The sequence below is a fragment of the Ostrea edulis genome, chromosome 1 (assembly GCF_947568905.1).
Source record: "Ostrea edulis chromosome 1, xbOstEdul1.1, whole genome shotgun sequence".
Taxonomy (NCBI): Eukaryota; Metazoa; Mollusca; class Bivalvia; order Ostreida; family Ostreidae; genus Ostrea; species Ostrea edulis.
The window spans coordinates 69446293-69458618 of NC_079164.1; the positions used below are offsets into that span (position 1 = coordinate 69446293).

Here is a 12326-nt window from a genome sequence, read left to right on the forward strand (position 1 = left end):
GCGCATTCATTGCTTAGTTTCATGTATTGGGTTTAAGCTGGGATCAAATTCAAGACAGGTCACGAAGCCAACGTCCTAACCATTAGAATATTCATTTTCATAAATTATGACCCAAGAAGTAGTCATCTTAACTTGAGTGCTATTTTAATACTGTAATAAAATGGTGTTTTTTGCTATTTGAATTGAATTTATTTTTTTGGGTGATTTTTATTAAAAGCGATTTAAAGACAACAAGTTAAGAACCTTAAGTCATTCCAGTTTGTTTTATTTCTGTTAATGTTTTTATTTACATGTATTTGCCTTCAATTCAAAGTTTAGATGCTAACCACCAGAATTATAAAATACGTTTCACAGTTGGACATACTGAATCAGATTTCCTCCAATCATTGCAGAGAGTTACAGAGATTCACTGACGTCACGTTATTCGCCTATTTTCCGAATTGTTAAAGAATTGAATAAAAATGAAGCTTCCGATTTTGAACTTCTTTATGCACGTATCTCAATAGTTCACATACTCTCAGGTGTATACTCTTAAAAGACAAACCTAAATGATTTGATTATGCCTTGTGCAAAACTTATAGACAAAATCTTACACAGTTACAACATATGGTGAAATCAGGGACACATTTTCCCAAGACTTGTGAAACGGCGATCTCAATAAAGACAGTTTGAAATGATTAATCCAAAACATGAACCGCTACATCTGAAAAACGTCTTATCAATCATCAAACATACTTTGATTGTCAGATTTTTTATTTAACTCTGTAGGTATCGAATCCTTTTCATGCGTCGAAACACCTGTCTTTGCTTTTTAATGTTTATTAGATTTAAATTTTTCTGAAAAGATAAGTTTTTCCTTTAATCTTGTTCTCTGTGCATCACAGGGACTAACTTCACGAATAAGTCTGTAGACCTAGAAAAGAGTTATTTATCGATTCAAACAAACAAGCTTATCATAAGCGTTTGACTCCTATTGGACGCCGAGGACAAAACTTGGTCTCAGAACTTCCTCCTTCGCAGAAAAATATAAACCCTTAGAAACCGATATACGTATACGCCTATTCATGTAAAATTCAGGTAGATCTACTTGGGCCGAGATGGCGGCCGGCAGTTCTTTGATTCTCTACCTATTCTGGATAGCTATACCGGGTACCTTGGAGTACAACTTCCAGCCTGGGTATGCTCACCATTACACGTACACCTCCACCACGGATACCCTGGGGATGCACAACATCACTACAGTCATACGGGTACGTGATAAAATTTCCAGATGACTAAGAGACAGATAACACAGCTGTAAATTACGTTTACAAATGTAAATTACGAGAAGTTGAGAATTAGGTGTAAGTGTCTGGCATTGGTGGATAAAATTTGTTTTCGTTTCCAACACACTCGTACTTTGCTTGGTTGAGCAATATACCTATTCATGTTTATTTTTCAATGGCATTGCTTCCTACATGTACATGAAGCAAGCATTGTTATGCCATTAACGCTTGACGATTTTGAAAAATCATCCTTATTAAAATATAATTAGAAGCATATTCATGAATTTATGAATTAAATGATAGCTGGGTAGCGTGGCGATAGGGATGAGAGTGGCGGTATTTGTTTTACCTGTGGGAAGAGGTATTTTAAGAGATATTCAGAATGCAAATCCTTCAATTATGACATCTTTTGATGTGAAAAATGCCCCCATCTCAAAATTAAGATATAGAATGTAAGGTCTACATTGAGGTCTAACTACCGACCGGCTGCACTGGTGCCTCAACAAGATACATCAATCAAAGTACAATTTGCCGCCGGCTAACGGGCTAATCGCCGAGTTCCCATATTTAGCAGTGGTTTTAAAACTATGAAATATGAATGTTTTCATCAGTTGTGAATGTGTCAGTTTAAAAAAAATCAAAATTATTTCCTCTCCCTTTTTCAAAAATACAATTAAATTGACCTGATCGATTTTTCGAATGAAGTTTGATGTTTTTGAAGATAAGGGTTTTAATCTAAGTAGAAACAATAAAGTTGTGTGGTGTGTATTCTTAAAGAAATCCATCGTATATGTAGCAGCCGCCAATCATATAATGTCGCTTAAAAATAGAAATATGGATTATTGGATTAACAATTAACTATCTCAATTATTGATGCTTAATCGCCGCTTATTTTAATATATTTATATCATTAAGTGTCACAAACGCACACAAAACAGCCTTAACGCTGAATGAAACAAGCAATTACTTACATTGTACATGATCAACTGCTTAAGATACAAACTAAAGTGTTGCATGCATCAACGGACAGTGGTATTCGAACGTGATAGGGATTGGATTCGTAGTTTATCAACAGAGAGCCATTTTTTGTCACAAAAAGTAGATTTATTTGAAGAAGGAAAATGCAATTTTACTTTTGATTTCTTTCATTTTATCAGTTTCAAATTCAAGCTGTTAATCGAACCGGAAGTCACCTACTCTACGAGTTGAAGGTTGAGTCGCTTACCCACCACTCTCAGAAAGGTTACTGTAAGTCTCAACTTGTACCGATATATTATGTTTTAAATCAATCGGTTGAGTTTCACCAATTTATGCGTCTTTGTTCGCTTGTACCACCGATTTTCTTGCAGATGCGGACAATCCAATGAAGTGGGACCTAAGTAGACAGTGAGTATTATGATTATTACTTCGCACAATCTCATGAAGAAATGTACATGTCTCTATGAAGTCGTTGTTCTCATTCTCATTCAACGTATCTGAAGTAATATAATGATCACAAAATTATCCTTACCATAAAGTGTTTAACTCCCTGAAACTATTTTTTCTGATGGTTTTTTCTTTGGGGGTTGGGGGGAGGGGGGTGTTGGGCTGGGTGAACAGGACTGTTTGATATTATTTACATATGTACATAATTTAACTCCCTGGAACTATTTTTCTGATAGTTATTTGTTTGAGCTGGGGGAAACAGGACTGGTTGATATCATTTACAAATGTAACTCCCCGAAACTATCTTTTCTGATAGTTTTTTGTTTGAGCTGGGCGAAACAGGACTGGTTCATTTCGTCCATTATCATCCCGAGGACAAAGAGGAAGTGGTCACTTTGAAGAAGGCAGTTGTTGGGACTATGTCCGCCCACTTTCAGGTAAGGCGGTCTTGCCTGTCAAACATTGTAGTATCACGGAGAGATATACTCAGTGCATTACAGTAACACGATTATGTATTAATGACCTCTTGGAAATCGACACAAGCTTACTACTGTATCTTATTACATATTGAATGTTTCTTAGGCTACAATATATGAGAGAACCAAATATAGTTTAATGTTTCGATCCATAGAATTTTCCATAAATGTCATATATGTACATACATGTATACGTATGATTCGATAAATCCAGTTCGGATTTACAATACTTACATGTATTTTGTCTTTGCTAAAAGGCTTCAAGAGAGACACAATGGGCATATACTTCAAACGAAATAGATCACGGAGGTAAATATATACCTTTCTGGATATTTTAGGACTTGTCTTTACTTGTTAAAACTTATTTTAATATACATTGTGTTTATCTGGGACTTCCAGGACAATTGCTACATTCGTACGAAGGCCAGAAAACGGCTGACGGTTCCATGTTAACAAGGTATCACTACAGCGATGCCAACGTCATCAGAACACACAGAAAGGTGAGGTCAGATCCAAAGGAAAAAGATCTATGATTTTGTTCTCATTCTATTTCCTTCCATACCGTTCTCGATTGTTCTGTTACATGCAAGCTGAAGATAACGAACAGTGATCAATCTCATAACTCCTACAAGTAATAAACCTATACGACAAGCTGTAGTCCTATAGTTCATTGAACATCTCAGCATTTGAACCATTATGAGACTGATCACTGTTCGTTGTCTTCACTTTTTCATTGTGATCTAGATCTTGCATTATAACACTGATGGGATGATACACCGAATCCATCTGGTAGACAACATAACAACGTACAACACCGAGGACACCCGAGTCAGGTAATCCCTACTAACATACACATACATTTATTAGGATTCACTACTTCACTTGAAATGAGGCTTTTCCCACCGTTTATCCACCCCCTTGAAATGAAGTCACTTTCCCTGCTGTACCTAGTTTTAGAAACTTTACAGGAAAAACTTTTTTGTGTCATACCTGATTCACTGATCCGCATTTAATAGTACATGAATCAACACAGGGATTGCTCTTCATTTCATAAAGTAAGGTTGCCCATATCCTACAACTCAAAAGCCAAACGATCCCGTGGGAACCCGAGTTAGAATAGCTCCTCAGTACCCATTGATTGTCCTAATAAGAAGCAACTAAATGGTGCGGTACTTCGGATGAGACCGCAACAACCGAGGCCCGTGGCACTGTAGGTGTGGCACGATAAACATCCCTCCCCGCTCAAAGGCCCTAAGCGATGAGCATTGGCTTAAAATTTGCAACCCTTCACCTGCAATGGTGACGTCTGCATGAGTGGAAAATTCTCGCTCAGGATGTCAAACAGTATACAACCAACCAACCAACCAAAAGCCAAACGAAACTTTGCTTTATAGACTACGGAAAGAAATGATAAAAGAATGATGGACAAAACTTCATACTGCAAGCATTTTCCAGGAACATTTACTATATTTTTATTCAGAAATTTCATTCTGACAAACTTGATTGATAGACGCATTTTCAAAGTCTAATGCAGCTATATTGGCAATTTAAAATAAACTGCAGTTTCAATATGGAAATCTGTATCATAACTATGGATTACAAATGTAAAACCAAATATTGTGTATTATGATTCTTGGAATGTACGTTCAGAATGGTATATTTTGACATTCGTATGAAATATTTCTTGTTGCCAATAACATCTAAACAGAATAAATTCAAGTGAAATAGGTGGGAGTTTTTTCATAATTAGTAGTGATGATCACTTCTGATACTTGAGGTACACATCTTACAGATTTTTCAAATATGTTTATCAAAATGTTATTTTAAATCGTACATATATGTAGAAATTTTATACTCACTAATGTACGATTACAAATCAAAGGCTTAAAGTATTGCAAGGCATACATCAGCTTTAAATAATATACATACTCCAAATCCAAAACGGATGCAGGATTTTTCATTTCTCGGAAGGGGGAGGGAGCGAAATCTGTAACCCCCCCCCCCCCCCCCCCCACGATTCCTCTATGAGATTTAATTACGTAAAATTAGGTGACTTTAAAAATGTGTCTATTTTTCAGACCAAATGGAGAGGGGTTCCCTCAATTTGCCACTGCAAATGTATACTGGTGTATAAAGATGTAAATGTAGTTTACATAGCAGTAACTATAGTTCCCGACTGATAAAGGTAGTTTAGAATTGGGGTATCACACAGAATATTTAAAGTTTGACCTTCTACATAATTGAAAAACTTTATCTTACCAAATTTGCTATAAATCAACAAACATGGATTTGTCGCATTATTTATTGCATTCAAGTACATGAGGTGGCATGTTCCCTTCACAACAAAGGACTGACTGTCCTGAATAGTCAGTAGTAAACAATTCATTTAACATTGAATGAACTTACAAATGCGGGTTCATTTTTTGGGAAATGTGCGCTTACTGAAATTTGCAGTATATGAATTTAATTTGCTCAATGTGATGTGTTAGTGTTATATAACGTTAGTTTTTTTAGGGTCCCTTTTAGACGTACCGTGATCATGCGATTTTATGCTTATTTCAGAAATGGATTTCACGATAATGGCGCAATAAAGATTTATTCCTCTGGGGGTATGTATATATATATATATATATGTACAAAACCTTATACGCCCGCTCACTATAACGATAATGATGTGACAACCTTATACGCCCGCTCACTATAACGATAATGATTTGACAACCTTATACTCCCGCTCACTATAACGATAATGATGTGACAAATATTCGAAAGGGTTTTAGATTATACTCTTCATTACTATTTTCTCTTTCTCAGAATTCCCGACATTACAAAATATTGGAGAAACGCATGTGACCTTCCGGCAGAAAAAGTAAATACAATTTGATTTTATCTATCAAAATATTTCTATAATTCGTGCTAACAATTAGCTTTGAAACCAGCACTTTTTCCAATAGGAAATACGAAGTCGATGACAGAGTGGGAAGCATGATGACAAATTTAGTGAAAGATGTCTTGACTGTCGTTAAGGTTAGCCAATGCTTATCAACATGAAGCTGGTATAGTACAGACTTGGATTGATATAGTATTCTATTATTAAATAACACGTGACCGAAACATTGTGTTCTGATGAAAATATCTATACCGATTTAGTTTGAAATTCTTTACTGTAGAGACCAGAAAAACCATTGGAACTGAAAAAGATAGAAAAGAACATAGATGACATGATAAAATGCATTCATAAATACGACGACAAAAGTAAGAATTGCTTGACGCTGTGATGTCGTCTACTTGCTATTTTGAGTCCAATTGTTTTAAAGATAAAGAATATGAAGAAACGTTGTCTTACGGTTCCTTTAAAATGTTACCTTGTAGCCGCTGTCGGAAGAACACAATGCGTCAAGATATTGAAAGAAAATATTACCCGCCTTGTCGATTCAGATCTAATGGCGTTTGCAGAAAAATTTCTGAAAAATAAATGCGAAAATAAATCTTCAAGATGTGTTGAAGAGCGGCATCTGATAATAGATGTTATAGCACGAGTCGGAAGTGACGTAGCCCAAAAAGTTATCATTACGCATGTTCTTAACAACAGTGATGCTACAGAGGAGGAGCTTCGCCATGCCCTCATTCATTCAATTAGTTTTGAAATTCCTATTGCCGTAAGTATTTCGTAAGTTACACACAACATATATAAAAGCAAGAAACAATTCACAAAATGGTTACTAAACTTAATAATACAATGGTGAATACAGTCTTGCTGAAGTATCGATAAAAATGGACTGTGTTGTATGTTGTATTCTACTAATACCAATGAAATGCGTTGTATGTTGTTTTCTACGATTACCACTGTTGTTAAACTTTCTAGGGAGCATAACTTGCTTGTACACTATGTCAACATCTCAGAATAATCATTGAATGGAATGTATTACAGGAGCTCATAGCTGTAATCGATGCCTGGTGTTTTTCAAAGAACTTGAAGCTAGGTAAATTTATTTCTCATCGATAATTATTAAAATCATCAGTCAGCAACATTCATAAAATTGTACTTTTACTAACTCCAGAACCGAGTTTCGTTAGCAACACGCAAAGGCGGGCCTGCCTTACTCTAGGTGCTATTATAAAAACCCTTCGACAGAATGGAAATACTACACTAGCTTTACAACTTGTCAAGAAGTTGGAAGAAGCTTTGGGGAATCACAATGAAAGTAAGATTAAATGTGTAACACCATTTGTTAAAATATTCATACTGTTCTTATGCTGGATATTCAAGAACAGAATGTCAGTAATTAATATTAGGAAAAATTATCTGACTTTTTTTATTAAAAAAGATTTGATGACACATTTTATTTCAAAATTTATACAGCTGAATTTCAGAAGCTTTACAAGCCAAGGAATCGACGATCGGCAGAAAATCCACACACAAAAGAAAACAACCACTTACGGAAAAAGAGAATGCTAGTTCATGCTATAGGCAACGCTGGTCATCCGAGTTCATATCAACATATCGTGTCTTACATGGAGACTGACAAAGCCACACCATCATTGAGAAGAGCTGCCGCTTATGCCCTCAGACATTATTCGTGTAATAAGGTAAACATATCAGTATATTGCAATGTATTATTTGAACAACATTCTTATGACTGTTAGTACTGCTATGTGATACACTATATACACTGTAAAAATAATACAGTAAATGACACTGTTTCTTCTGCATGTAAAATCATATCTTAAATGCTCGAAATATCATACTCGTATGGATGTATAGAGTGCCACTATAACGTCATTGAAGTAAGGAATTGAAGTGAAATTAGCATTCGAGTAATTAAGTGTGCCATCATATGTGAAAAACAGGAAAAAATCAATTTAGAACGTAAGGGATTTACATGGTGTACTTTGTCGTTGTTTTCATATGTGTTAACGAAATATCACATACAGGCTTCTGTATAGATGTATTAAGGACAACGAACAAGTAAAAATTCATAAAGAACATTGATAAACCCCATAAATCCCATAAAGAATATATAATTAAGGGAAAGGCCCTGAACACACCAGAGGTTGGATCAGATGCCAAAAAGGATAAGTATGTATGATCCCCTGTTGATCGTTGACACCTGACGCCATGATCCCTATATATTGATTAAGTAAACAGTAATCCGAACGTCCTACAAATGGTATGAAAGATGCCAGACAGCATTGAGAGAAGGATTGAGAGAAACGAACCGAAGAGCATGGAGTAAAGCGAGTTGATATATGCACAAACTACAAAATGTCTCACAAAGTTTGCAGTATGAACAATATGAGGAAGACAAAAATTCGATGCAAAAGACAGGGCATCCAAACTATGTTGCATCTCTCAGCATGGAATTTTCATGATGAAAGGTTTATTCCTTAACGAAATATAATGTTTTTGGACCGAGCATTATCAAATTCTATGTGGGCGAAAATTCTTAAACGGTCTCCCACTTTTTATACCAGTACCTAGGTATTCGACATAAATCAGAAACATTTATCGAGGTACTTCAGTTCACTTAGTGAACTTTTACAGCAAACCAACTTGATAATCAATTAGAAGTAATCATGACGTAATTTTGTGATTGTATTTAGGCTAATTCTAGATTGATATGATAAAAGTGTATATAATAAACTCTAAAGACTAAAAGGGGACACTAAAGTGGGATGTTCTCGCCATTGTATGATACATGTAATCTGTGTTTAAGAAGTGTATCGACGACTAACCTATAAAACGTGAAGTGTGATGACGTAATACGATAAAGTGTGATGGTCATAGGTACATGTAGAAAGTGAAAAACAATAATGATGTTCAATCTGATATTATTGCGAGTTGAAACGCACTCAAACAAAACAAAAATAAAATGAAAATGAAAACAACAAACGATCTTGAAATGGATCGAGCTTGCGAAAACTGACTAGACACCCAGAGACAACATACCCACATATGGTTAACACATCTTGTGTATACTATGCCTCTAGCTCAAGGCTGCTTCATGAAAGCTATGCCAAACTGAAATTAAAAAAAAAAAATTACGTTGCCGTGTAACGTAAATCTTAAGATATTCGTATATGATCCATGACGTTGCAGCAGTGTAAAACTTATTAGAATAGTTCATTAGTACGAGTGTGCGATTGTGAGTTTCCACCGAGGGGACAAACTTTGCAGTCTAAGGCGAGACACTACCGAGTTCTAAACAATGAATCCTGTTCGAAACGGTTGAAATTTTGTATAGCACAGAAGTAGACAATGAAGGATTGTTTTTCTTTTAACTACAGCTTAGCGCATTAATTCAAGGGCATTGGGAAAATTAAAAATTGTTATTATCCTCATTCTAGTTTAAATGACCGTCGTGCATTAGATAGTATCAACTGATTCCATATGCGAGAGCATGTCCTACGCATGTTGAATTTTTAAATTCAGTCAGGCTGCGGACAAAATAGTTGATATTGCGAGATTTTAACAATCTGGTTTAAAGTAAGAATTTCGCAAATTGTGTCATTGATATAATGATGAAATTGGCAAATACTAGCTGCAGAGCTGTAGCTCTCTGAATTTTTTTTTTGACGTAACAAAGAGCTACAGATCCATCCCTTGTAAAAACCTTCGATTCACGGCGCACAAAAAGCTGCGCACGATTGAGGCCTTTTATTGTTGGATTCTTGTGTTGTTGTCTCATAAATCTAATATAAAAATTCTTAACATATTTTCCTATTATAGTTGTGTCCAAACATACTTTCAAATATTCATTAAAGCCCCATACGACCCGAAAACTCCCAGGTTCAATCTTATATTTGATTGTTGATTCTTGAAATAATATATCTTAGGAACAAATAAAAATGATAAAATAAGTATGTTGCGGTATTAATAAAAAAAAACTTTTATCAATTAGCACAATATACCTGTTATCAACGTCAGAACGTTGCAATTTTCCTTAAACAGCATTATCAATATTTCACAAAAACTGGTTGTGACGATGTTATAGTATTCACAACAATCTCATGAAACGGTTTCTTTAAAAAATATACAAAATGTTTGTGAAAAATAAAGGAAATCTATCGCATAATGTACTTCATAAATAATTTAATGAAAACAGAGTTATTGCCCTTCAATTCAATATTTTGAAGCATATAATTGATTATTCATATATAACTTAGACTTTTGAAATATGTTACGGTTAACAAGATTTTTTGCAATAACGTTTGAAAAAGACTCTAACAAAATTTATGTTCCTGTCATGCATAAATCGTATCGAATCATTGACTTTGCAAAATCTTATGACATTACAGGAGGGTGGAAATACCTTAATTATGTATTATTTATAGGGTTTATGAGATTGATCGCTTGTCGTTTTCTTCATTTGTTCATCATCCATGTAAGACTTTACAGTCTTACGTAAAAATAAAACTTGATATCATACTCAAATGAAATGGTTGCATATTTTCTGAAACGCTGTGAAATTATATAAGTTTCATATAATTGTAGAGCGTCATTTCATGTAATCGTAGAGCTTCATTTTTGTAACAGTAAGTCATTTCTTGCCATTGTAGCACGCCATTGTTTGCAATTGTAGAACGCAATTTCTTGTACTTGTAGAACGTCATTTTTAAAATAATTGTAGAGTGCCGATGCATTACTAGAGGCAGCAGTAAATGATCCTGAGAATATTGTCAAGCAAGCGGCATATGAGGTGTACTCGTCACATCCTGCCAGGAAGACTTTCACATACGAACAAGAAAATATAATTCTATCGTAAGTATATATTCTAAATGTATCCACCTTTTTAGAGTAGATTGCAAATTAACCACTAAATTTGCTTAGTGATTTAAATCAAATCATTTTAGAGCGCGTTATTCCTATCCAGTGGTTGCTAGAGTCAGGCGGGGTACGTTTGCTGATATACTGAAAGCTCTAAGCTTTGAACTTATTCTGCCGAAGGTCGATTGGAAGAAGGTCATCGGAAGTAACAAAATTGGGGCATCGTTTGGGATATTTATGGAAAATTATATCAAACTCAAGTTAGGTTTGTGTTATTTGTTCCAATTCTAATAAGAATAGACCTAATTAATACACATAAAGGACATTTCATATTCTTAAACAATGCAATGTATTATAAATGATGGAACTATGTTTGTAGCACCATTTAGTGGCTTGTTTGACTTAAAAGTTCATGACGAAGCTTGGGCGACTGGAAATTTGGGTATTATCAACAAATTCATCGACATATTTAGAGTTAAAGTCTGCTACCAGATAAACTTTCACTACGATCTGAACATTCTAAAGGTATGTATCAAAGATTTGGACACGTGGAATTACGTTCATATCCATGTATTTTCAGGATATATTCCAACGTAGATGCTCAAATGGAATCGTCACCAAAACATTGTAATTATCTTATTCCTGTTACAGGATTTTGGTATTGATAGCATTCAGCATTTGGCAACAGCCTTTGATAGACTCTATCATAAAATAGTGGACCCTATAAAGGACGCCATAGATTTGATTAGTGACCTCATAGACATGGGTAGAAAGCACATCCTGGAAAAGATGATTAAAGATCTCGTTAGACTCTTAAAAGAGCTGCCATCATTGATCAAAGAAATGGCGGAAAACATATGGAATTCAATGCTGAAGATTAAAAACTTTGATGGTTATCCTTTAGCTGACCGAGTAAAGAAGTTAATCAATCGTATTAAAGTATTTATTGATGACGTGAAAGGTGACATACTGGGGTTTTATCATGTAAGTAGGAAATTATGTATGTGTATATCAATACATGTTTGGCCAAGACGTTAGCTAATGATGGTCTATGTTTATTGACCAATTAATTTAATGTATTTCAAGAAAGCACTCACTTTTGATATATTTTAGAGTGTAGCTGACGCTATCACGGTATCCTTACCATTTGTGGGAAAAGAGATAAAGGAAGGATTTGAACTCATCGGCGATTCCTGGAAATTCTGGGAAAACCCTATAGCGTCATTTCATGGAATGGAAAACGCACTTATAAAGTACTACATTTATATTTAGATTGGCACATATTATAAAACGTTCTGTTTAACACCAAGCTCATAGATCTTATAAAGTCAAAATATCAAAACATTTTTTTTAAAAACACGTAATTTAATAGATATCAGAGTAAAGATCATG

At 34.8% G+C, this 12326-nt stretch overlaps 1 protein-coding gene across 1 annotated transcript in view; it reads left to right on the forward strand.

The window, feature by feature from the left end:
• Positions 1-952: 952 nt before the first annotated feature.
• LOC125683662 (uncharacterized) overlaps positions 953-12326 on the forward strand; it is a 35982-nt gene continuing 24608 nt past the window's right edge. Inside the window, exons 1-20 of the mRNA XM_048925085.2 lie at positions 953-1250; positions 2423-2513; positions 2615-2651; positions 3007-3127; positions 3424-3475; positions 3566-3666; positions 3911-3999; positions 5729-5775; positions 5981-6035; positions 6121-6193; positions 6337-6421; positions 6539-6825; positions 7098-7149; positions 7228-7371; positions 7530-7756; positions 10798-10928; positions 11021-11199; positions 11314-11459; positions 11586-11918; positions 12048-12187. Of these exons, the coding sequence (XP_048781042.2) occupies positions 1098-1250; positions 2423-2513; positions 2615-2651; positions 3007-3127; positions 3424-3475; positions 3566-3666; positions 3911-3999; positions 5729-5775; positions 5981-6035; positions 6121-6193; positions 6337-6421; positions 6539-6825; positions 7098-7149; positions 7228-7371; positions 7530-7756; positions 10798-10928; positions 11021-11199; positions 11314-11459; positions 11586-11918; positions 12048-12187 (2543 nt within the window). The 5' untranslated portion in view covers positions 953-1097. The remainder of the gene's footprint in view (positions 1251-2422; positions 2514-2614; positions 2652-3006; positions 3128-3423; positions 3476-3565; positions 3667-3910; positions 4000-5728; positions 5776-5980; positions 6036-6120; positions 6194-6336; positions 6422-6538; positions 6826-7097; positions 7150-7227; positions 7372-7529; positions 7757-10797; positions 10929-11020; positions 11200-11313; positions 11460-11585; positions 11919-12047; positions 12188-12326) is intronic.